The 27,723-nt window shown below is 46.2% G+C and overlaps 1 protein-coding gene across 1 annotated transcript; it reads right to left on the bottom strand.

The window, feature by feature from the left end:
• Positions 1–990: 990 nt before the first annotated feature.
• On the bottom strand, positions 991–27,660 carry ak8 (adenylate kinase 8; the record flags this gene model as incomplete). Its single annotated transcript, XM_083645477.1, has 14 exons — positions 27,599–27,660; positions 24,089–24,182; positions 23,083–23,193; positions 22,768–22,836; positions 20,317–20,398; positions 18,820–18,891; positions 17,893–18,093; positions 15,750–15,878; positions 11,052–11,141; positions 8,969–9,110; positions 4,715–4,795; positions 3,273–3,402; positions 2,592–2,670; positions 991–1,316 (listed from the first exon to the last, which is right to left on the bottom strand). Exons 2-14 carry the CDS (start codon positions 24,170–24,172, stop codon positions 991–993), a joined length of 1,596 nt encoding a protein of 531 aa, XP_083501603.1. The 5' UTR covers positions 24,173–24,182; positions 27,599–27,660.
• Positions 27,661–27,723: the final 63 nt, after the last annotated feature.

Below are 27,723 nucleotides of genomic sequence, written 5' to 3' on the forward strand. Positions count from 1 at the left end.
GAGGACCTTTACCCACTACCACCCCACAGACTAATACGGGTATAGGGGATGCAAGCAGTTATGCACAGGATGTTGTACAGGACATTATACAAGATGCAGTCCCAAACAGCCAGCAGGTGACCGACCTTTCTGAAGCTACTGTTGGCCAGCCAAGCTCCACATTGTGGAATAAGCACAGGAAAGGACGAGTGACAGCAAGTCACATTCACAAAGTGTTACATGGTAATGGTGCTACTGCTCTGAAGGCCATCCTGCAGTACGATTCATACAACAGTTCTCACGTGCCATCTGTAAAGTGGGGGATAGAGCATGAAGATACTGCACGAGAAGAGTTTTATAACAACGTAAAGCATCTGCATGCTAACTTTTTTTTGAAAAATGTAGGCCTTGTGGTCTATAAACCGTATCCATTCTTAGCAGCCTCACCTGATGGGATATCAACCTGTGATTGCCATGGAGATGTGTTAGAGATTAAGTGTCACTATAAGTACAGGGAACTGTCTCCAGCAGAGATCCTTTGAAGTTCCAGATCCAGGATTATGGACAACCGCAGGCTGAAAAAGACTGACCAGTACTATGCACAAGTGCAGACACAAATGCTGGTCACAGGAACACAGGTGATATGTTAGTACTTACAGCCAGTAACAATCTCTTAAGTTCCAGTCTGATCACAACAAGACCGAATCATTTTCTCTTCTTTATTTGATAGCCTAACTGATGTAGCCTAATAACTAATGTAATATTGGTTCACTTCCATACACTGAGCCTCCCCTGAAACTGTTTGGAGCCCCCCCCCCCCCCCCCCCCCCCCCCTGGGGAGGCCCGCCTCCCACTTTCAAAACCTCTGCCTGATGGCAAGTAATTCACTGTGCATTTTCCTCAATGGAAATTGTTCTATTGCACTCTAGGTTGTGTGTGGATGCGAGGATGGAAGCTCTTTAAGGATGTGTGTGGGCCCTTAAAAGGGCCGTTTGTTGGTATGGCTGCTGATCACAGCCTAAACCTGGAGATGAATCCACAGGAACAGTTGCCCCTCTTATCCTTGCAGGGCCACACGGTATCGACTGGTGAAGGGTGGGCTACAGCTGCCTGCTGCTTCTCCTTCTCCAATTTTAACCGTAAGCGTTCAAGGATCAACGCCTTGATTTTGACAGCCAGAACCATCATATCAACCTCCACCGCAAAGCGTTGCTTGCGGGGGAGATGAGGATGAAGCTCAAGCTCTCGTTTCAGGGTGTTGATCTTCTCACGCCAAGACTTCTCCCATCTCTTGGAAGTCTCCGGCTCCACGGTTGGTTTAGCCGTGCGTTTAGCATCTCCAAGGTGATCACAGGCGTAGTACTAGCCATGGCTGTGTGTCAAGTAGCAATGCCGCTCAACGGTGAATGTGGCCCCTTTAACACTTTACAATACTGGCGCACACATGTGCATGAATTAACGCTTAAGCCATTAATTGATGCTTACCGCATCATCAACTAATGAAAGGTATGTTTGATGAACAGACTGAGTCATATATGAATTACTATTGAGTAGGCTATGCCTATATCATCATGGATTAATTCCTCATCAGTACCTACAGTAGCATTAATTAATACCGTAATTCATGTGTTAATCACAACTATCGACATCCAGCTCCCTGCAACCGGAACTTTAGCGTTACCAGCCGCATCTGCTTATAGCCGCCATTACCTCGTTCATGATGGGCAATGGGCATTGCTTCCTCCTTGAGGCTTGGTGCAGTGCAGGGACACAGAACATGTGGCCGGTGTTGTGTGCCTATCCTACCGGGTGTCTTAGCCGGGTACGGCTATTTCAGCAGCTGTAGCCATCATTCCGATGTTGCTGCTCTGATATACTGTAGGCTATGCGTAGTCCACCTTGGTAGCTCCTACTAGCCCCGAACCAGACCAGATCAAACCCATTCTCTGACGTTGTATTCACTGTGTGTGCATCTCTCCGACAGACCTCAAACACTGGATGTATGGCTTGTAGGCTCTATATGCCAAGAACCACATATGTGTGAGTTAATAGTGTTGTGCCTCAGAAAGTAAAGTGACTATATCATTATGTATTAATTCATAGTTGTGTGCCTCAGAAAGTAAAGTCACAACATAATGATATCCTCACAAATCATTAGCTAATGCAGATGCTGATCATGAAATCACTTTTAGACAGTATAGCAACAAAAATGCATGCTTTCCGGTCATGACTTGAGAACCAATTCAAAATATATATTTATCAGTGAAGACCATCATTGGAGTTATAAAAGCATGTTTATTTATCAAGTTTGTGAACATGTCCCCAAACTCTCCCCTGGCCCTGGAGCAAAGACTCGCTCTCCGGTGCCCTTGAGTTTTGTCTGTACCAGCTGGGGGGAAACAGTCTCCCCTAACGCGTGAAGTGCTTAGTAGGTCTTATCAATGTAAGATCTTTGGTGCAGAATCAGATGATGTGCAGCTCTACAAACATATAGAACACCAGCAGTTATACAGGTAGGAACACTGAGTGGAGGGGGGAGGGGCTTTAAGCCTGTCTATCAGCAGCTTCTAGGCTGTCAGTCTGTGGTCCTGGCAGTCTGCTCCGCTTGGTACTCAGTCCGCTCTCCAGAGCCTCCAACACAGAGTGAGGGTCCTGGTCAGCGTCGATGTGGACCGCATCTGGATACATCTCCTGAGACACACGCACGAATGCACGAACACACACACACACACACACACACACACACACACACACACACACACACACACACACACACACACACACACACACACACACACACACACACACACACACACACACAATCTATGTGGTATCTATGGAGATTTTATCCCTATCTTTATTCAAGAGCGCGTCTATAATTTTGGGAGCATCATTAAATAAAATAAAAAGATTAAAAAAATCAGAGCACAGAGAAGAAGAAATCCAAGAGCAGAGAAGTTCCACAAGCGCACAGAAGCAGTTTGACTGTGAGGGCAGGAAATCTGTCCAAGCAACAATATATCTGAGTGCAAGCACAGAGTTTGAGCATAAGCAGAGCAAATCTAAGAGCGAGCGGTGACTATTCGAGTGCGAGGGCGGGGTTTGAGGGAAAGAGGGCGGGGTTTGAGGGAAAGCGGTACAAAATCTGAACATGAAATCAATAAATCATGTTCTCAAATTGATAGATATCAGCTGTCGGCCATTTTGGCTCCACAGCCCTGCTCTACAACCGTCACTATGGTAACGATGTGGTGTGTGTGTGTGTGTGTGTGTGTGTGTGTGTGTGTGCGTACCTGTAGGGCCGCGGTATGTGTCCAGTACTGGCTCAGAGTGTGTGTGACAGAGTGTGTGCTGTGTTCAGGGCGGGTCTGCAGTCTGCTCTGCACTTCTGGGCCAGGAGGTGGCCGGGTCACCGAGTGGTACCTGAGAGAGGGACCAATCATTAGCCAGCTAGTACAGTACAATAATACATCTGATAGATGCACCCGGCAAGGGGGAGGCCAGGCTTCACTGTGCAATATGCCCTAACCCGACATATTACACACTACATCTTCTAAATGCAAGCTGGGATACATCGTCAGTGATGTAACCTGGGGTCGTTGGGTGTTTCGGGTCTCACAACATCATACACACTCGCCCATGTGACCCAGCTGAGGCTAATTACGCCTCAGCTTGTATCACAGCAGCAGCCACTCACGGATCTGACCACTTAATCTTCCTCTGCAATGTTGCTAGTGGACGGGTCCAAGAAACCCCAATCCACTGCTGAGGAACTACTCTGCAGGGACCAGAACATCAGTGCATGGAGAGTCGAGGCACTGTGGTTCTCCCGGCCGGGCTTCTCCTTCGTCTCACCAGGTCTGCATCCTCCCGGGCGGCAGGGGGGACGCCCAGAGACACAGGCCTGCTGCGCTCTGCACGTCATAGTTCTGCGACGAGCAATTCACACTTCCGGGGGATGAATGGTTGAGAGGATTTGCCTGATCCACTAGGAAAAATCCATAACGCACATCCATCCTGGATTACGTTGGTAACAGCTACAACTCTCTATAATATTATTATTATTATTATTATTATTATTATTATTATTATTATTATTATTATTATTATTATTACGAGGAATCAGCATGCTCAATTTCTAGGGTGGAGACTCTGGAGATGATGTGCCATGGGCACAGTTATGGAAATGCTTGTATGAGTACAGGATTACAGCAGCTCCTTATAGACGATGTTGTCTGTTATTCCCTCCTCATCACCTTCAATAAGTACTTTCATGTTGCTGGCTTGCTTTACCCTGGAGAAGGCTGCGTAGAGCTGGCCATGAGCAAACACTGGCTGAGGTAGGTAGGTATCAACTCGGTCATTCTCTTGCCCTTGACCTTCGTTGATGGTAACTGAGAAAGCCAATCTGATTGGGAACTGCCATCTGACAAAAGAGAAGTTCATAATTTCTGTCATGGTGAGGAATTCTTGGCCGGAAGATCATTTCCCTTGTTTGTGCGACAGAAATCTCACATTCAACCACCTTGTCCATCATCTGCACCACCACCATCTGGTGCCGTTCTTGAGAACAGTCAGGACCTGCTTGTAGGTTCCTAAGCAGTCATGGATTGGCAATAACAAACACGTTTGAGCATAAGGATGCTCATAAGTGTACGTAGTACCAGAGTTGTTAACAGCTGAGAGCAGCAGAGCTGATCTCAAACTGCTTCTACTGGCTGGTTCCAGTACTGACCTCTCACCACTGACCGGGTCTGTCGCTCTGAGACTGAGCCTCTCCAAGCACACATCATCTGTTACCTGGAGGAAGAAAACTCTGAGGGGAGGAGAGCAGGAGAGGAGGCAGGAGAGGAGAGAGGAGGAGAGCTTCAGATTTTATATGATGATACTGTGTATTGTTTTTAACCTCAATAAACAGATAATATATAAGTCGGAATACCAGCCAAGGTCAGCTCTAGCCAGGCTAGCCATTGTTAGCAATAACAACGCACGCACGTGGTATTTTGCCCATACAAACAACGTAGCAACATGCCCACAGATAAAAGTTCGACCAAGGGTAAGCAATTGTTTTTCCTGGGGGCCCACATGAGAAACCCAGATTGTTGCCGGCGGTCAAAAAAAAATGTTGTGCCGTAACCTCAAATTTGATCACTAGATTCAATTATAGAAAACATAATGGGCACTTATTCTTCAGAATTTATTATATTTAAAATCACTCAAAACAGCCAATTTAGGTCATCTCATTGGATTTGTCTAGCTTCATTATTAAATTGGTGTAGTTTCGATTCTCACCTGGGATGCTGTGAACGCTGAAGGAATGCGTGCCCGTCCGCATGTCCTCGAGTGCCCACCGCCGGGGAGAACTCGAGTTCTCCCCGTGCCTCCTGGGGGTTTCCTTCATATAGGAACCCCCTTCACCAAAACATGCAATATCCTGGTTGCTAATGTGGTTCCTCCTCTGGTCGTTAAGGGCGCCTGTTCAGAGGGAGGGGAACCGGTTGGAATAGCGTGAACCTCCCACGTGCTATGTCCTACCAGTGAAGCTTCCCCTGTCAGGTGAAAAGAAGCGGCTGGCTAACTGCCCATGTCTCGGAGGAAGCATGGAGCCAGTTTCGGCTCTCCCCAGATCGGCAGAGGGTGGAGCAGCAACCAGGATAAATAAAAGTAAATTAGCACTAAGGGGGATAAAAATGGGATAAAGAAATCAGGGGGGTGGGGTGATATATTAAAGAAAACAAAAATTGGTGTGGTTTGTCTTAGACCTCCCGGCCCAGGCAGACCCACCATGAGGGCTGCATCTGGCCCAGGTCTGAGTTAAACAGTGTGTACAACTGATTGAATGAGACACAAATAAGGGTAGCCTCAAAAAGCACAAGTCACTGGTAGACAATAATTCCAGGTCTGTATGTCTGTCCTTCATGTATCGAGAACCGTTTGTCGGATCATTATCCAATTATGTCGGAATTATCCAATTCCATGACTGGCTTGGCACCACCGTGTGCAGAAATAGGGAAACAAAAAAGGTGAGAATAACATATTTTCACTGCATGCAGAACACTGTCTGTAGGACCCTGGAGTTCATATACCCTATGTAGCTGACATATTATGTTAGACATGGCTGTAAAGCTAAGAGTCATGTGGTTCTAATTAGCCCAATTTCATTCAGATATCTAGATGTGAGAGGTCAAGGGAGAGAGGTCAAGGGACCCAATTGAGTAGGCATGACCATTTACATTTGTCAAAAACTTTGCTGGCTTTGGAGCTATGTTACACCCTCTATAGCATAACATGGCTGGTACCTACAGATTCATTTGGATGTCTAGTATTTTTTGGCTCAGATGATTTTTGGGGGGCTCAAGCTTAAGGGTCTACAACAGCCTATGCCTGTTTGGCTGAGGGCTAGTTAGTTACCTGTTGGGCTGGTAGCTGGTCTGAGGGCTAGTTAGTTACCTGTTGGGCTGGTAGCTGGTCTGAGGGCTAGTTACCTGTTGGGCTGGTAGCTGGTCTGAGGGCTAGTTAGTTACCTGTTGGGCTGGTAGCTGGTCTGAGGGGTAGTTAGTTACCTGTTGGGCTGGTAGCTGCTCTGAGGGCTAGTTCGTTACCTGTTGGGCAGGTAGCTGCTCTGAGGTCTAGTTAGTTACCTGTTGGGCTGGTAGCTGGTCTGAGGCCAAGTTATTTACCTGTTGGGCAGGTAGCTGCATGGTCTGAGGGGTAGTTTACCTTTTGGGCTGGTAGCTGGCCTGAGGCGTAGGTAGTTACCTGTTGGGCTGGTAGCTTGTCTGAGGGATAGTTAGTTACCTGTTGGGCTGGGAGCTGCATGGTCTAAGGGGTAGTTTACCTGTTGGGCTGGTAGCTGGTCTGAGGCGTAGGTAGTTACCTGTTGGGCTGGTAGCTTGTCTGAGGGATAGTTAGTTACCTGTTGGGCTGGGAGCTGCATGGTCTAGTTTACCTGTTGGGCTGGTAGCTTGTCTGAGGGATAGTTAGTTACCTGTTGGGCTGGTAGCTGCATGGTCTAAGGGGTAGTTTACCTTTTGGGCTGGTAGCTGGTCTGGGGGTAGTTAGTTACCTTTTGGGCTGGTAGCTGGTCTGGGGATAGTTAGTTACCTGTTGGGCTGGTAGCTGGTCTGGGGGTAGTTAGTTACCTGTTGGGCTGGTAGCTGGTCTGGGGGTAGTTAGTTACCTTTTGGGCTGGTAGCTGGTCTGGGGATAGTTACAGTAGATACCTGTTGGGCTGGTAGCTGGTCTCGTGGTAGTTAGTTACCTGTTGGGCTGGTAGCTGGTCTGGGGGTAGTTAGTTACCTTTTGGGCTGGTAGCTGGTCTGGGGGTAGTTAGTTACCTGTTGGGCTGGTAGCTGGTCTGGGGGTAGTTAGTTACCTGTTGGGCTGGTAGCTGGTCTGGGGGTAGTTAGTTACCTTTTGGGCTGGTAGCTGGTCTGGGGGTAGTTAGTTACCTGTTGGGCAGGTAGCTGCTCTGAGGTCTAGTTAGTTACCTGTTGGGCTGGTAGCTGCTCTGAGGGCTAGTTCGTTACCTGTTGGGCAGTTAGCTGCTCTGAGGTCTAGTTAGTTACCTGTTGGGCTGGTAGCTGGTCTGAGGCCTAGTTATTTACCTGTTGGGCAAGTAGCTGCATGGTCTGAGGGGTAGTTTACCTTTTCGGCTGGTAGCTGGTCTGAGGCGTAGGTAGTTACCTGTTGGGCTGGTAGCTTGTCTGAGGGATAGTTAGTTACCTGTTGGGCTGGGAGCTGGTCTGAAGGCTAGTTAGTTACCTGTTAGGCTAGCTGGTCTGAGGCGTAGGTAGTTACCTGTTGGGCTGGTAGCTTGTCTGAGGGATAGTTAGTTACCTGTTGGGCTGGGAGCTGGTCTGAAGGCTAGTTAGTTACCTGTTAGGCTAGCTGGTCTGAGGCGTAGGTAGTTACCTGTTGGGCTGGTAGCTTGTCTGAGGGATAGTTAGTTACCTGTTGGGGTGGTAGCTGGTCTGAGGGGTAGTTTACCTGTTGGGCTGGTAGCTGGTTTGAAGGCTAGTTAGTTACCTGTTGGGCTGGTAGCTGGTCTGAGGGCTAGTTAGTTACCTGTTGGGCAGGTAGCTGGTCTGAGGGGTAGGTAGTTACCTGTTGGGCTGGTAGCTGGTCTGAGGGCTAGTTAGTTACCTGTTGGGCTGAGCTGATCTAAGGGCTAGTTAGTTACCTGCTGGGCTGGTAGCTGGTCTGAGGGCTAGTTAGTTACCTGTTGGGCTGGTAGCTGCTCTGAGGGCTAGTTCATTACCTGTTGGGCAGGTAGCTGCTCTGAGGTCTAGTTAGTTACCTGTTGGGCTGGTAGCTGGTCTGAGGCCTAGTTATTTACCTGTTGGGCAGGTAGCTGCATGGTCTGAGGGGTAGTTTACCTTTTGGGCTGATAGCTGCATGGTCTGGGGGTAGTTAGTTACCCTGTTGGGCTGGTAGCTGGTCTGAGGGCTAGTTAGTTACCTGTTGGGCTGGTAGCTGGTCTGAGGGCTAGTTAGTTACATGTCTCTGAGGGCTAGTTCGTTACCTGTTGGGCAGGTAGCTGCTCTGAGGTCTAGTTAGTTACCTGTTGGGCTTGTAGCTGGTCTGAGGCCTAGTTATTTACCTGTTGGGCAGGTAGCTGCATGGTCTGAGGGGTAGTTTACCTTTTGGGCTGGTAGCTGCATGGTCTGGGGGTAGTTAGTTACCTGTTGGGCTGGTAGCTGGTCTGGGGGTAGTTAGTTACCTTTTGGGCTGGTAGCTGGTCTGGGGGTAGTTAGTTACCTGTTGGGCTGGTAGCTGGTCTGGGGGTAGTTAGTTACCTGTTGGGCTGGTAGCTGGTCTGGGGGTAGTTAGTTACCTGTTGGGCTGGTAGCTGGTCTGGGGGTAGTTAGTTACCTGTTGGGCTGGTAGCTGGTCTGAGGTCTAGTTAGTTACCTGTTGGGCTGGTAGCTGGTCTGGGGGTAGTTAGTTACCTGTTGGGCTGGTAGCTGGTCTGGGGGTAGTTAGTTACCTGTTGGGCTGGTAGCTGGTCTCCTGGAGGCTGTGGGCCTGCTGGTGGTCAGACGGGAAGCCGTGGAGGATCCAGCCCTGCACGCTGCAGTCCAGACGGCTCAGACGCTCCGTCAACACCTGCAGCACCAGGCTGTCTGGAGCTGCTCAATTACCAACAATCAATAACCACCAAAGAATGACCAACAACAAATAACCAACAATCAATAACCAACAACCAACTAGAGGGCACTTGGTAGAGTGCATACCTCCGCCATGGCATGGTGTTACGTGTTACGTGTTACCATGGCATGGTGTTGCGTGAATCCGTTAGGTGTAATTTTGTGATTGGCTACCCCCATAGAGCTCAACAGTCACGTGACTTTCTGTGACATTTCCAGCCCCGGAAGAGAGTTCCCATTAATTTTCTCCATAGACATTTCGAAAAATCCTTATATAAGTTATAAGAGTTTTAAGGCTGGAACCAAACCAACCTGTGACATACTGAATCATGAATCCATACAACATTTCAGTTGGAGCAAAAACAAAAATTTAGAAGTGGGGGGGGGGGGGGGGGGGGGGTTGTACACAGTTTCCCACCTGTGTACAATCCTGCTGTACTGTGGAAATGAAAAACTGCACGTGCCGTCATCAACTACGTCACCAGTCTCATCTTTTGCACCAAAGTTCGTCTATTGGTAAGATGTTCCACTGCAACGTCATGGCTGGAGCACTGTTGTCCAAAAAGGATAACTCTCAGCGCGCTCTGCTGCTTCTGCACTGCGCTTCCGCATCCTGTGTGTTTTGGCCGAGCCTCGCTCACACCTTCAATACGATCTCTGTCTCCCTTCCAGCCGATCAGACCGGAAACAGTATGGCTGCCTCCACTCCGCTAAATGTTCACCCAGAAGCCACATATTGTTATAAATATCAGCATAACCAGCCAACAGATATCAAAGCTGGTGGGCATATAAGCAAAAGAAATTGAAAGAGCGGCGTTTTGAGCCAGAACGAACTACGTTAGCAAACGTAGCTAACCCAAGCTAACGTCAGATTGTATCCACTGTAATATATTGTATAAAATTGATATGACAGGACCGCATACGTGAGCGTTGACAACCATAAAGTTTAACGTCAGGGTGCCATGGCACGAGTCCGATACCTCACGAGTCCGACACCTCACGAGTCCGAAAAAAGAGGCTAACTTCCCCCAGACCCTAACCCAAAACCTAACCTCTCCCACCCCCACGCCTAAACCTAACCTCCCCCAGACCCTAACCCAAAACCTAACCTCTCCCACCCCCACGCCTAAACCTAACCTCCCCCAGACCCTAACCCAAAACCATGAGGTGTCGGACTCGTGAGGTATCGGACTCGTGAGGTATCGGACTAGGGGGCAGTCCCCAACGTCAGCACCCCTTTCTAGCACGTGAGCCAATTTAAGAGTTTGAGTCCAAAATAAGGTTATTTGTCAACAGAATACAGTGGCGAACACTTTGGCTAATTAGCAGAGCAGGAAAAAACAGGGCTACACGTGAAATAGCTTAAAGCTCGTTATATAAGGATTTTTCTAAATGTCTATGGAGAAAATGAATGGGGAACTCTCTTCCAGGGCTGGAAACGTCACGGAAAGTCACGTGACTGTGGAGCTATATTGCCAGGCCTCCGTTTGGCCAGTGGGCATGAAAAGTGAATCAGTTCTAAGTTGGCCCATGACCTGCTTTTCTGCCAAGTTCCATGCAAGATTCAATATTTATTGACCATGTCAACAGAGTTGACTGGGCTTTGTCTTAGTGAGCTCACATACTAGACAAGCACATAATACCACTCACACAGAAAACAAACAATTTGCAAAGTACCTAATTTCACCATATGGTAGCAGCAACACTATTCTCACTGGCCAGACTATCTCCACACTCCGTTTCGCTTGGTACCAGCGCAGGAGAGTCTGGGGGGGATGCTCCGTTATCTTTACAACCCTCCACCGAAAGTACCATGCAGGCCTGCTTTATTGCACAATCCAAATCTTCGTCAAAACTTGCTGTGTGTGTGTGTGTGTGTGTGTGTGTGTGTGTGTGTGTGTGTGTGTGTGTGTGTGTGTGTACCTCGTTGTCCGGTCTCCAGGTACGGTCGGATCAGTTCTCCCACAGCAGAACCACCAGCTGCTACAGACCGCAGCAACTGACCACAACTCACTGCACACACACACACACAGGCAGAGAGACAGACAGGCAGAGAAAGAGATAGAAGATGATGTTTTTATGATTTATTTTTCCAGAGTTTTCCATGTAAATGTGTGTGTGTGTGTGTGTGTGTGTGTGTGTGTGTGTGTGTGTGTGTGTGTGTGTGTGTGTGTGTGTGTGTGTGTGTGTGTGTGTTGCCGGTCAACGTGTCCGGCATGATTTCAGTTTCCCGGACAATTGGAATAAATCCCAGTCAAATATTATGAGTTTATTGAGCTTAAAAACAATTCAAGATTCAAGATTCAAGATTTTTATTGTCACTCCATGGTACAAGTATCACATGTGAAATTCTTGTGCTGTGGACTCCGTTTACGACATAGTACAAATAGGCAACAAGCAATGAGCAATAGGCAATAAGAAATAGGCATCAATAAGCAATACTAAGCAGCAATAGGCAATAAGGCAGAATAGCGATAAGACAAGTCAGTGGCTTATTCATTGCACATAGGTGCACATGTCATGTGCATACGTTAGACGTGTTCAGACATTTTAAATTCGACGTATTTGACATACAGTGCAAATAGCATGTACCTTATTAAACATACAATTAAACATTAGGCATTGTGCATACGTTAAGACGTGTTCAGACATTTTAAATTCGACGTATTTGACATACAGGTGCAAATAGCATGTACCTTGTTAAACATACAATTAAACATTAGGCATACATAATGGTAGCAGCTGCAGTACGGTACGGTACGACTACTACACTATTTGTGTATGTTAAGGAGTCTCGTGGCCTGCAGGAAGAAACTGTTCCTCAAGCGATTTGTGCGTGCTTTTGGAACCCTGTATCTCCTCCCTGAGGGTAGCAGGGAGAACAGGCTGTTGTGGGGATGGTTTGTGTCTTTGATGATCTTCAGGGACCTCCTGAGGCACCGCTGGTTATACAGTTATACAATTGATAGCAGACTATTTATCTATCTATCTATCTATCTATCTATCTATCTATCTATCTATCTATCTATCTATCTATCTATCTATTATTATTATTATTATTATTATTATTATGTATAAAAGGGAGCTAGGGCTCTGTTTTTCTGTCTGTCCCACTGATGACATCATCAGTGATGTCATAAATTCACTCACACAAACACACAAACACACAAGAGACAGAAGGCTCTTTCACACCGGCCTTGAAAGCCGAAAAATGCACGGAAAATAGGATTAGCGCCTCCGATGTGAAAGTCGTGAATGCGCTTTGGTGGACAATTGTTTTACGCCTTTTGTCCCGCGACGGGAGGTAGTAACAGCGCCGGGTTACCTGGCAACCCGCCTCCACTTGAAAGGTCGTCGCAGCGAGCCGGAAAAGGTGCGAAAGGTCTGCTCATTCATAAAAAAATGACAGGGGAAATCACCTCATGTGATCAAGAAAGTGCACGAGTGAAAGTAAAAAAAGTAGCCTATACAATTATGACTGCAGGGACGCCAGGAGGAATGCTCCGTGCGGTTAGGCTTTATGCTCAAACGATGTTGACATTAGTTAACGTTAAGTAGTCATGTGCATTTATAGCCTATACTATTCCCCCGACGAACGTTATGCAGACTGCAGCTGTTTGATATGCGGGCGGTCGTGTATCGTTCCAATTTTAGTAGGACACCATATCGATCTGCCCGCCCACCATGCGAGTGCACCTATCCTCCCTGCTCAGCGGACTAGGAGGGAAGTCTTGTTGAATGAATTCGTTCATCATACAGTAGCCTAGGCTACACTGAAAATATTAATTTGGGCTAGGAGGAGCAGGAAATCCCTCCGCTCGCCTTTCAATGCGGGAGCGGGGGATTTCACCTGAAAGTACAGAGCAGCACGGTAATGTGGCCGTGCTGCTTGGCTCGTGTGAAAGCAATTTCTGTGGCGAGGCGGCTGGCTTTACGGGACTCCTAAACGGCAATTTTTCCGCGATCTGTGTATGAAAGAGCCTAGAGACACACGCGCATGCACACACACACACACACACACACACACACACACACACACACACACACACACACACACACACACACGAAGTCCCAGTGATGATGTCATAAATGGTGACATCATCAGTGATGTCAGAGGCATTGTGACATCATCAGTGATGTCATAAGAGTCCCACTGATGATGTCATCAGTGATGTCATAAGAGCAAAATCAAGTCCCAGGGACATGTTGCCAGCTCCAGGACAGGTGATCCAGCATCCCTGAAGTATGCCATCAAGGAGCAGCCAGGGCAAGGCCACGCAGGGGCCACGCTGCACAGGGCGGGCGAGCCTAGGAATGGAGCGCGCAAAGCGCGCAAGATGCCTAGTAGTCTATAATCTCGATATTGCCGTAAATTCCCTGCACCAACCATGCTTCTATGACCGGTCAATCAAACGGAATGACCCGAAATGCAAACTTTGGGGTTAATGAATTTCTCCGTGCCATGCAGCGTCGACTTTCATACACGCTGCCTTGAATGCTGAGTCTCAGAAACGGCCCCCAAATTCCACAGAATTTGGAGCCCGCACTGGAATTCGCAGGGGGTTGTCTGAGACGACGAGTCAGAAAAACGAAAGAGTAGTCAGTCACCTGAAAAAATAAACTGTGGCGAGTGCTCAACTCAACACCATAGCCTATTAAAATAACACTAGCAAGGGCTTTCAGTTCTCAGATGAAGGCTACAGGTACTAACAATAATGTATTCTTGCCTATTCTTTCAGTTTAAAGTTAAGCAAACATTCCCAGCTGCGCTTGTGACATGTAATTAGCCTACGCCTTACAGTATTGTCTGTTCGGAAAGCGAGTTGGAGCACCGCGTATCAATCAGCTGTAGTCTGCTTATTATTAAACACCAACAAAGAAGAAGCCTACGTTAGCTTGTATTTTTAGCTGTTGTGATGATATTGTGGTTTTGGCTGCTTGCTAACGCGGCTATGTATTTACCACCCAGAAGCGAATAACATTACCGTCTTGTATGGATAATGCAACAGTCGCAAATATGCCTAACCTTACTATCGTTGTGCTTATGGTTATGGAACATTGTTTGACTGACTGCAGTAACAGATCTGTTCCGTTTGGTCAGCTAACAGTGAGCTGCTGAGGCTGCCTCTTAGAGATGCGCGGATGAGCTTTTATGCCATCCTAATCCGCATGTATGCATGAACCGTCCGCCCGCCATAAATCCACGCAAATTATTTCATACTATTTATAGATCCGCGCCCGCCATGCACCCGACGCTATAAAACGCTATAAAAGGAGCGAACTTACGGTTTCTACTGCCGTTGGTGCGATCGCTGCAGTCCAAGACTCCAAATAAACTTCCATGCTGTATTATGTCCAGTCCACCCCTTGCCCTCATGTAGTTTACTCGGCTAACGCTATAGCTTTAAGTTTAGTTTACTTGATTGCCTCATTGTATGGGAAAATACGAACGCGTCTTCTCTTCAAACACGTCTTCAGCGGAGACTCCTTTTTGAGGGTGACATCATTGACCATATATGGATGAAAAGTGGTGCCTAGCGACCTAGCACATGGCTATTGTTTTGTTTACGGGCGTGGGTCCTTTGGGGGATCTACAATAGGCGACTAAGAATGTGCCTGATGAAAAAGGTAGCTTAAAATACGTTCATAGACTAGAGAATGCAATTAATATTATTTTTCCTCATTAATGATACATCGTTTCAACCGCCCGCAACCCATCCGCTATTAATCAGAATGTTTATTTTTATGATCCGGCCCGCCCGCGGGGCGGGATATCCGCAGTCAGCGCGGTTATAACTGCGGCCCGCGCATCACTACTGCCTATCATAACGTTAGCTTGGTTGCTAACCAATGATAATATGATAATGATGATATAATAATCGATTGCCACCCAGAAGCTCCACTAATAACGTCACCATCTTGTGTGGATAATGGAACGGTCGTAAATATGGCTAAGGTTACTACTGTTATGCTTCTGTTTGACTGTTCTGTTTGGTCGCGTCTAGCTCACATCAGCCAGGTCAGGAAATTGCCTGCTCCCAAGTACAGTGGACATTAGACTGTACGGGAGAGCAGTTCGGGAAGCTATTTCCTGGCTCATGCTAATGTCTTGCTAATGACTTCCCTGCAGCCAACGCAAGCCAAAACACGACCAAACATGGAACCAATGACATCTGCTAATTCATCCAGAATTGTTCTCAGCCGTCTCGAGGCTGATCTGGCCGGTAAATTGTCCAGGTTGCCGTTTTCACGTGACTTTTATCAGATAACGTTACAAAGCAACCAACACCTCTGCTGTCATTCATTGTGTTTAGCCAGGCAGGCCGAGGCAGCTGTTGGGTGCATGCGAGTATGGTGCACGCGCGCCAGCTGGTGCACATGCTGCCTGCAGTTCCTTTAACGGCCACCGGTGTCAGTAATAGTTAGAATTTACAGATTGGACCTTTAATACAACTCAAACTGTGCTAGGGATTATTTTCACCGGACTTGGTGACCGGCAGATTTTAATTTGTCTGACTTTGATTAATTATAACAGTAAAAGTCCGGAAATTATCGGATAACGGAAACCCTGGTGTGTGAGTTTGTGTGTGTGTGTGTGTGTGTGTGTGTGTGTGCACTAACCGTCCACCATCTTGTATTTGTCAGACAGCGCTCTGGCCTGCAGACTCTTCCCCGAGCCCGGCGGACCCAAGAGGAGGATTCTGGGAACGCGAGGCGCCGAGAAGCGCTGAGTCAGCACAAACCCCAGCACTGACAACATATACACACACACACACACACACACACACACACACACACACACACACACACACACACACACACACACACACACACACACACACACACACACACACACCAAGTTTATCTGCTTAGGTTACTTCATGGTAAGTGGAGGGGGGGAGACAAAAAGAAGAAATGTTTTTTTGGAGGGTCCGAGTTAGAGATGAACACAATTTGATATAATGTATTATCACGCTATTGTTCAAATGTCCTGAAACATTTTCAGTTTCAGTTTATTTATTTACCAGGAAAGAAAGCATACAAACGGGTACTTAAAATACTTTTTGAGCCCTACTCAGCAAACATGCTGGTTTTCAGAGGGTTCCTGTCCTTCAGCAAGAGAAAAAACAAGAGACAGTTAAAGTGATAGATATGTGGAAAGAAGAAGATGGGAAAGTTTGGACAGTATACTGAACGTTCAAAAGTACTGATACACTCACTGAAATCAATTCACCACGGCCTGGGTCTGTACTGTTGCTAACTTTGGTTGATGATGGACAGTATTTACTGGTTTTTCAAAGCCCTGTAATCACGGTTACATAGTAATCATTTGCAAATGCAATAGGGTACCTATTCAAAGTACCCTATTCTATTTTTCTTTGGCTGCTACAGTTCAGTGCGTTTTGGTCTTAGAGTGATAAGACGAATAAAAAAAGGATTCTGTGGATTCTCAGATTTAATTTGATCCACATTGGATCGAAATGTTGTCTTAAAGTCCCTGGAAACCAGAAATATTTCTTTATTATTTAGCATTTTGAGTTAATCACATCACAGGACCCTATGTTAATAAGCCACCAGCCAAATTTGAACGATGATGAACGTCGCAAAGTATATAAATTTAGGTTTGACAGTCATGGCAAAACTCATGAGAATCAATTAGTTTTTAGAGTGTATTTTCTCACGCGGACTGTGTGGGCGTGTCCCGTCTGCAGCAGGGCTCCGAGAGAGAGAGCGCGTGAGACAGAGGGGGGGAGGGAAACGGAGAACGTGTGTGTGTGTGTGTGTGTGTGTTCGTTGCTCGGAGAGGGAGAGAGAGAGACTTGCTGCGACTGCACAGCGCTACTGTGTCTGTGTGTGTGTGTGTGTGTGTGTGTGTTCGTTGCTCGGAGAGGGAGAGAGAGAGAGAGAGAGAGAGAGAGAGAGAGAGAGAGAGAGAGAGAAGCATAGCGCTTGCACACAGAGTGGGAGGGAAACAGACACTGAGCGAGCGCTGTCACTGGGGGCAAAGAACGGACAAAAGGAACCCTCCGTGCGGATTGCGCGCGTGTACAAAGGTTATATAGAGCTTATGACGTCATAAGCTCCTGCATTTTAGCACCTCGCGCACTGCTCTCTTCAATGAGGAAGTACCTTGTACAATCTTGTTAAAAAGTGTCGATTTTAAGGCTTTGGGTTGAAAGTAATGTATAATAATTTCTGAGGGACACAATTACTAACATAAGACCCTAAATAACATAGTTAGAACGTTTTTGTGGATTTTGGTTTCCAGGGACTTTAACTATCATGTCCTGCATCTAACCCAGCACCCACCCATGTGTATAGTTATTTTCTACTATAAGTTACCTTTAAAGTCCCTGCACTTCTGGCTCTTACGTGTACATGTCAAATTCAATGGGATTTCTGGATTGGAATTTCGGTTAAATGCCCTGTGGTTAACAAAGGTTTATGAAACAGCAAAGTTTGTGTTCAGCAAGACCATCTTCACAAATGAGGACCACTTGTATGAGTTTTGAAGCATTTTCCTGAAAATCACGTTTACACTTTGAAAATCATAAAAGTGATCCTCATTTGTGAAGATTATCTTGCTGAACACAAAGTTCATTGTTTCATAAACTTCTGTTAACCACAGAGCTTATTTCATGCATTAACCGAAATCCCCGTACAAAAATCCCATTACCTTTTACACGTAAGAGTCAGATGCGCTCACATTCAGGTCTTCCGGACTCATTCCGGGGGTTTGGCTCAGATGTGTGTGTGAGCGCACCCTGTTGGTAGACATCGGTGTGTGGTTGGTCGGCGTTGACGGTCTTCAGAACGTGTTGGTAAGCGGAGCTTAGGCCTGTGACCTCACACCGGTAGCGCTGCACTTTGGCCAATCGCTGCTCCTCTGACAGGCTCCGCCCCTTCTCCAGACGCTGAGCTATGGTCTGATTGGACGGCCATATGAACGTCTGGTGGTACACATCTACAGACAGGAAGTGACATCATAGTACAGGTCGGCAGGCACAAAGCTAAGCTTACATATGAATTGTGCTTGCTCCTCTCTCTACTTTAATGCTGTATTAATCTGCTCCTTATCGTTATTACAAGTTATGAGCACATGAACGGCCCTGCAATGTCATATTTATTACAAGTTATGAGCACATGAACGGCCTTGCAATGTCATATTTAGGAGTGCGAAGCTGAGAAATATGTATAATATATCGATGATACCCGAGGTTCCGAGTTGTGACTCCGTGTCACCAATTGACTGTAAAAAATGTTTTGTTATTCTGTTTATTTAGCTATCATTTATTTTTTGTTGTTCCACATTATGGCCTATGTAGCTACCATACTGACCCACTACTTGCTTTTGGTAAGAAAACACCAGCCACCAGAAAACAACCTTACTTCTGGCGTCCATGAGTGTTGCCCAAGAGCACTTGAATGGTGCCATGTCATCATCACGACTTTACAACTGGGAAGTAGGAGCTTCTGAGAAGTACATGAATGCAACATGACTCCACAGTTATCCAGGCTGGATCCACTTCCTGAAAGCTCTGAACATGTGGACCTGGATTGCTCTCAAAACCTGGACTGGACTGCACACCTGGACTGCTCTGAACACCTGGACTGGACTGCACACCTGGACTGGACTGAACAGCTGGACTGCTCTGAACACCTGGACTGGACAAGAGCGGATTGGACTCACCTCCTGTCAGCGGGTCCACCAGTCTGCCTTCACTCCTCTCCAACAACACATCATCAGGAGCCTCCAGCATCACTACACACACACACGCACACGCACCATACGGACCCCCAGCATTGGTTAGTTGTTAACGTTGTGACTATATTTATAACGTTTATAACGTACTCCGGTTTGCGGTTTATAATTGAGGGCTGAATACAGCCGTGCTGAGGGGTTGTGACTATTGCGCAACACACAGGTCAAAACCGTCTATACTGCACCTTACGCCTGCTCTGGACTAGGCGTAATATTTACGACCGGTCTTAGTGAGAAAAAGGCTTACGCCCTGTCGGTGCAACCGGCGTAGCTGTTAGGTCGTAAAGTTACGACCGACTTAGCTTAAGACCAGTCGTAAGACCAGTTGGTGCAACCGGCCCCAGAATTATTCACAGGTGTGGCCTGGCAATGCCTGGGCGTTACAGCAATCAAACCAGATTCCCGTCTTGCAGTCCCTGTAATACAGTTTGCGTGAGGCATGCTGTAATTCTCCCCATGCGTAATTTGGATAGGTGTAGGCCTATATTGACTGTATATATTATCCCGATCTCATAACGACACCATCACATCACTACTTAAAAACATATGTTTTGATGCAATTTGGGTTATTTTGTTGACTGGGGTGGGACAATAGAAACGTGTTTGCAGCGTGTAAACGGAGGAGACAAAAGAAAAGATTGGAGGATTTACAGTGGACTCAATTAAAACTGCAAAACATTGAGCTGTCAACTCGTGCCGAGGACAGAGAGAGATGGAGAGAGCTTGTGACAGATCGGCTGTGATCGGCTGCTAACGTTACAGCCAGCAGCAGTAAGGTACTCGGCTCCACATGTTTTGTTGTGACACCGCGTCCTAAACACATTTCATCGTGCAGTGTAACGTTTCTATGTTTGGTGAAAAGTATGTGTGTGTGTGTGTGTGTGTGTGTGTGTGTGTGTGTGTGTGTGTGTCCAGACTCCTGTCAGCTAGGGACCTGTAGCTAATTGCTAGCAGCTGGCCAAAGTCATTACAGATCAAACCTTTAGCATTAGGGGAAGCTTCTGCCGTCATGCCATGCTGATGACAACAAGAATGGCTCACCCAGAAATAGAAACACACATGTGTTGCTTCCAGAAGAGGTTGTACTAACTAGAAACCAGTGAATTTGAGTAAAAATATGATGTAAAACATTGTGCCGCTGGTAGCGTCATTCCTCATTCCACGGTACTGAGTACTGACGGTAGTATAGTGTCCCACGGTAGTAGCGTCGTATAAGCACCTGATATAGTAGTAGACTATAGTGACGTTTTGGCACTGCGGTAGATCGTTGGCACTGGTACAGCATGCAACACCACACACACACACACACACACACACACACACACACACACACACACACACACACACACATACACACACACACACATACACATACACACACACACACACACACACACACACACACACACACACACGTGTTCTCACCGACGTGCTCGGGGCTGATGCCGGCCTCCTGCAGAGAGAGAGCCTGCTGACGAGTCTGAGGGAGTCCCTCCAACACCCAGCCCTGTAACACACACACACGTGCCCACACACACACACACACACACACACACACACACACACACACACACACACACGCACGCACGTGCCCACACACACATGCAGGCACGCATGCACACACAGAGACACACACACACACACACACACACACACACACACACACACACACACACACACACACTCACACACACACACACACACACACACACACACACACACACACACACACACACACACACACACACACACACACACACACACACAGAATATGCATAATGTTGTGGAGGTCAGAGGTCATGACCCAGATCAAACCTCTAAAATCTCCAAGAGAGGAGTGGAGACAGAGAGAAAAAAGATAAATAATTTAATTTATTTTAGACTGAGAGACCAGAGAGAAAACATGAGAGAGTTATTGAGTTATAAATATTGATTTACATTATAGAAATGACCACCCAGCTCCACTAATAACATTACCGTCTTGTGTTGATAATGAATGCAACAGTCGTAAATATGCCTAACGTTACTGTTATGCTTATGGAACATTGACTGTTCAGTTTGGTCAATTCCAGGTATTAGACCAGGGGTGGGCAATTATTTTTCATGGGGGGCCACATGAGAAACCCAGATTGTTGCCGGGGGCCAAATAAATATTGTCATGCCGTAACCCATGGATGGGCAACTTTGATGATAGAGAGGGCCACAAAAAAAATGTCCTCGCTACCAGAGGGCCAGATTTTGCTGGGGGCCTAACGGCGTCGGCGCGGAAAATTTGGGACATTTGAAGGCAGGTTTAGAGGAATAACTAATTTTAAATTAACAGTTGTGATGTCATTATTCAGTCTTAACCACCAATATTCTCACTCACTCCTATGTCACCACCTGCTCTCCCTGCAGGGCTTGAAATTAACTTTTTTGACCACCTGCCAATATGGCTGCTAGATTTTAAAGTTACCAGCCAATTAGAATTTCCACTAGCCAAAATGTTTTTCCTGAAATAAACCAGAATATGAGTGGGTTAATTTAAGCATAAGTATCAGCAAGTGGCCCGGGATTCTCAAAGCCTGTGTTGAGGGTCACACTAACAAAAATGCACTCTTGAAGCTAAATAAATCCAAAACCAACAAGTTAATTATTTAAATTTCTACTTCAATGTAGAACAGTCATTTCTTCATTCAGGTGCACTGTAAAAAAGAAAAAGAAAAACGCAATTCCAGCACGGGCCACACAGGGGGCGCTCACAGGCCGCATGTGGCATGGGGCCACCAGTTGCCCAGGTCTGTATTAGACGGTACCGGGGGAGAAGGCTCTGGCTGCAGTGAGACTGCACATTATTCTAACTAATAGCTAACTAATATTGATTTACATTTATAGAAATTACCTCCCAGCTCCACTAATAACATTACCGTTACGGTTACGGTTATGCTTATGGAACATTGTTGGTTGGTTATTGGAACAGTTTGGTCAATTCCAGGCATTACACGGTAGGCTACCGTACAATACAGGGGCAGGGTACTGTAGATCCTAACATGAATATCCATTTCCCCACAGCCAATGTACGCCAAAACACGACCAAATATGCCACAATAACGTCCGATAATTCATCCAGAATCCTTTACTTCCTGTGCATCTCGAGGCTGATTTGACCGATAAATTGTCCAGGTTGCCGTTTTCAAGTGACTTTTATGAGTTAACGTTACAAAGCAACCAACAGCTCTGCTGTTGCCAGGCAGCTGCTTGTGTGCGTGCGAGTATGATGCCCGCGCATCAGCTCGTTCACACGCTGCCTGCAGTTATTCTAACAGCCACCGGTGTCAGTAAGAACTTACGGATAGGACCTTTAAATCAGTGGCGGTGGTTGGGGAAGCGTATGTTTAATAAAAAATAGGCTATAATATTATAGGCTGTGTATGGTAGTTGAAACATAGTTTCAAGTTGACGTTTATGTATGTTTGTAGTTAAAACAAAACATAAATACTGTATAGGCTACATACACAACACAAAAGGCTGTTATTTACCCTTTGTCGCTACCTGGTGAGAAAATATATATGTAACTAAAACCATTAAAACTGACAACCGGTCCGCAACTTTTTTTTCCATGTTTTTACCGGTCCTTGGCACAAAAAATGTTGGGAACCCCTGCTTTAAATGAGAGGTAACAGAGAGACAAGGCAATTCGTTATTATGTTTCCACTGCATTAGTCGCAATTACCTTATATCGATACACCAATTTGTCCACCTCCCCCAAGCGTAAAAACTTTTTTGCGATATTTGGATTTGGGGGGGGGTGTTTCCACTCATGTGCAAATTGAAAATGTGCATAAAAACAGGTGGAATGGAAACTTACAGAGAGAGAGATAGAGAGTGCTGTCTCACCTGTCTGAAGCAGTCTATTTTAGACAGTCTCTGTTGAATCAGTTTGACCAGCAGCTCAGCAGGAACCTCCTAAGATCACACACACACACACACACACACACACACACACACACACACACACACACATACACGCACGCACGCACGCGCACACACGTTTCCATAAAGTCACTTCCGGTCTAACCCATTTCCATGAAGTCACTTCCAATGTGTGTGTGTGTGTGTGCGTGTGTGTGGGGAGGGGGGGGGGGGGGGGGGGGGTACCTGCTGTGTGTGTGTGTGTGTGTGGGTTAGTGGTGGTGGTGGGGGGGGGGGTACCTGCTGTGTGTGTGTATATTGCAGCGCCTGCTTGCTGAGCTCTGACTGGCCATCCAGCAGACTGTTGAGCGACACCTGGACCAATCCCAGCTGAGCACACAGCCGCCTCACCTGAGGGAGACAAGGTGGAGGAAGACCACAACATCAACAACAACAACAACAACAACAACAACAACAACAACAACAACATTAATAATAATCTCTTGGTTTGACCAAGTAAAAGTATTTTATAAATATTTTAGGAAATGTCTATCGGAAAATGAATGGTGGATGAAATCCCGGAAGAGGGTGTGACTTTGGCTTTCTATACTCACCATAGTCTGTGTCCCAGCAGCAGGCGGACCGAGCACAGCCACCTTGGGAACTGACAGACAGACAGACAGACAGACAGACAGACAGACAGACAGACAGACAGACAGACAGACAGAAAGGTAGAGAGACAGACAAATAAACAGGTAGAAAGACAGACAAATAAACAGGTAGAGAGAGAGACAGACAGACAGACAGGTAGACAGGCAGGCAGGTAAACACGGTGCCACAGCTCTCTCTAGTGGTCACAGTCAGCAGCAGCTGATACTCTCACACAACCAATAATCTGATGGTCCAGATACCGGATCGGCCAGGAGACTCCAGTAATCAGCCTCAGTCTCCCGGGATGGGGAAAATAAATTCCTTTTTTAATGTCTGAAATGATAAGTGTGTGTGTGTGTGTGTGTGTGTGTGTGTGTGTGTGTGTGTGTGTGGTCTTACGGTCCACTCTGCTTCTCTTCAGCAGGCTGATCAGGTAGGAGAACGGCTCTTCAGGACGATCCACCATCACACTGGAGACCATGTTCTGACACACACACACACACACACACACACACACACACACACACACACACACACACACACACACACACACACACACACACACACACACACACACACACACACACACGAGATGAGATGAGATGCAACTTTATTGACAAACTTAGTAAAGACAAAATGCAGTTTAGCTTCTGACCTGGACCAGGTGGAACACATCATGGCGGTCAGCGTAGACGGACATCTCAGGAGGAATCCTCACAGGCTTCACCGTCTCATCCATGACCTTCAAACTGACGAATCAGGTGAAAGATAACTGTCACATGATCAAAACATCAGCCTCTGTTCACTTGAACATCAGTCAATATTGATGCAGTATTGATCAAAATATTTAAAAGTAATCTCTAGTTTTATTAATTCAGCAAGGCCCTTTTTTAGGCTTCGCTGTTGGATGGATTCTTCATCAACTGAAGTTATGTTAAATCAACTGAAGACTTCCTTTGGCGTCATATGCCATATGGCCACAACCCTTGCCTACTCCAGTGCCCTCAATAAAAGGGCAGGGTGCCCAGCAAACTGCTCCCAACAGAATTCTTCACTCTGGGGAGCAGTAAGCCCAGACCTGAACTAGAACGACCGCACCGCGGATATATGCCTCTGCCAACAAGTGAGCAGTCCACATCCATGTCTGTCCAGACTTTGACGTTTGAGCCAAATGTGAACAAATTCCATCAAGGCGTTACTGAGATATGGCGTGACTGAGCTTGAAAATGGCATTCATGAGGTCACAGTGACCTTGACCTTTGAGCATAAAAATGTAATCAGTTCATCCTGGAGTCCAAGTGGATGTTTGAGCCAAACGTGATGAAATTCAGTCATGGCATTCCTGAGATATTGCGTTAAAGGGCTAAAATAATGGCATTCGTGAGGTCACAGTGACCTTGAACTTTGACCTTTGACCACCAAAATGTAATCAGTTCATCCTTGAGTCCAAGTGGACGTTTGAGGCAAATTCGAAGAAATTCCATCAAGACGTTCCTGAGATATTGCATTAACAAGCTTGAAAATGGCATTTGAGCTTTGACCACCAAAATCTATTCAGTTCATCCTTGAGTCCAAGTGGATGTTTGAGGCAAATTCAAAGATATATACGAGAGTCAAGCAAGATCAGACAAGCACAGTCTGATCTGCTGGCCACTGAGCAGCTCTACAGGAGCGGTTGGGGTTAAGGGCCTTGCTCAAGAGCACCTCAGTGGTGGTACAGAGGGAGGTGCAAGCGCTGCTTTTCAATTTCCCCAACCAGATTTATCCTGTCGGTTCCGGGGATTGGACCAATGACCATCCAGTCACACAGGGGCAGATTGGGACCATAATTCAGGCCGGGCATAGAGAGCCGCAGGGATGATGTATTTTTGTAGTCGGAACGCGGAAGTCCCGGACTTCCTGGTTCTTCACTGTTTCTGCCTATGGGATTTTTGAATGGGTTTTTGGCACGATGCTTCAAATAAGGTCTGTGGGCAACGCAAGCTTAATCAAACGCGAACCAGTGTTCAGCGGGATAATCTTCACACATGAGGACCACTTTCATGAGTTTTGAAGCGTAAATGCGAGCCCTAGAAGTAAAAAGCTTGTGCTAAGCTAATCCAGAACTACACACAGTGTCGCATAGCCTTCCCTGTCACGTCACCACTCAACCTGGAGTGTTGTTGATGTGTGCGCTGCTGTGCACTGATTACCCCGGGCTGAACCAGGTGAGGGAAAGAGAATTTCCGTGTTCGTCCTTTGAAGTGATGACGTTATTGACGTATAATATCCCCATCGACTCAACAGTGTAGTCTCATTTAGCCGTTTGCTAGCTAGCCGCCCTTTTAACGGCACGTAAAAGCTTAAAAACTCATGAAAGTGGTCCTCATGTGTGAAGATTATCCTACTGAACACTGGTTCGCGTTTGATTAAGCTTGCCTTGCCCAGAGACCTTATTAGAAGCATCGCGCCAAAAACCCATTCAAAAATCCCATAGATGAAAACAGTGAAGAACCAGGAGTGTTAGGTTAGCATAGATGATTTCCGGACTCGTTCCTGCGGCTCGCTATTAGATACCATGCAGGCCAGGCCAACACACGCGGAAACACATGCCGGCGACCGAAGGTTGGTGAAGAATTTGGGCCGTTTGAAGCAAGATTTGGTGAATATAATGCTAACGTAATGTTACATGTTACATATTTGTTCACTAATAGAATTCAACATTGCCTAGATAACTGCAAGTATAATATGAAGACGTAAAAAAAAAACATGCCTCTGTACAAAAGCTTCACAGCAAACTTAATTTAAGGAAGAGTGCAGTGTCCTGTCTTGTCTTGTCTGAGGTTAAATGCAAATACAAAAATAATGAAATCAAACTGCTTCCTCTCCACTTTAAACTGTATTCTGCAGTCCTACTGATAATCCCATAAAGCACATTAATGTGAAAGCAATAAGCATAGCTACATGATTTACTTTATGCTCTGAAATTGTAGCCTACCTGAAGGTTCCTGATTCTGATAAGTTCAACACCACCTCCATCTCTGCAGGAGCACCTGCTGCAGTGCTAGCGCTGCTTCTGCCTCCTTCTCCACTTTTGTGAAAAAACCACAAAAGCAATCCAACCCATACTTTCAGTTTAGCCACTACTGTTTACATTTGACCAATGGGATTTTTATATAGCCTGATATAAATAAATAAATAAATAAATATATAAATAAATAAATAAATAAATAAATAAATAAATAAATAAATAAATAAATACAAATTAGTGTTATTAATTTAATTTCTCTCGAATATTCTAGAGACAATAGACAATTGTCTAGCACTGATATTGTAGTTTAGGCCAAGACACAACATAGGCTCCTCGCTTTCCACCTCTCTGCACCTCTTTTCTTCTCCATTTTGGCACCATTGAACAGCAAGCCCCGCCCACCCGCGCTGGGGTCTCAGCAGCTTCTGACTGAAAAGTTAACTCATTCCTCCCTGCCTGGCTGCCTGCAGCCTGCCTGCCTGCTATCTGCACAACTAGGAACACTTATACATACTGGCCTGCTGTTCAGTGAGTGGCCTGGCGTGGCCAGGCCACCGGGCATCTGCCCGAAGCGCCCGATGCTGCAGTCCGTGCCTGCAGTCACAAGCTCGCTTCTCTAACCTTTAGGCCACGGCCACTACTGTTGTCATGAAATGAAGTGAAAGTATCAAGATGAAACAGTTAATCCTGCTTTTAGAGACTGAATGGGTTCAAATTGACCCCAAACAGAACAGTCGGAGCAGCCAAACATACTATTAGTGGCTATTTTTTGTGTTGTGGCATTCAGTAAAACACTGAAGATATAGGCCTACATAGCTATGGATGGGTTTGATGGCCTGCCATTTTTTTTTTTTTTTTTTTTTACTTCTACTGACCTTAGCTGAGAGTGTGATGTCATAGAGAAGGTCTACCCGAGTGCGTGCATATGGTTTGTGCTGACACCTTGGACATGGGAGTGTCCAGTGTCCAATTTGTAAAGGCTAAGTCCAGTGAACAGCATTTACCCATTTAGATACTGAGAAGAATGTTCTCAATGTTATTAAAACAGTTATTGTTATACAGAAACATAATTGCATTGTATAGCTTAGTTTAAATGCTTAGTTTATTGTTTTAATGTGCAAACTAACACTTTTTCAGTGTCTTTTAAAAACATACATTACGTTGCTTTTACTTTGAAGGCAACCGGAAGTCTTATTGTTGCTAGCTCACTGAACAGGAAGTCTTATTGCTGCCAGCAGACGGAGCTCTGAGCTGAGTTTTGTCTGCTTCTGAAGAAAATG

The sequence above is a fragment of the Poromitra crassiceps genome (assembly GCF_964638095.1).
Source record: "Poromitra crassiceps genome assembly, chromosome: 10".
Classification (NCBI taxonomy): Eukaryota; Metazoa; Chordata; class Actinopteri; order Beryciformes; family Melamphaidae; genus Poromitra; species Poromitra crassiceps.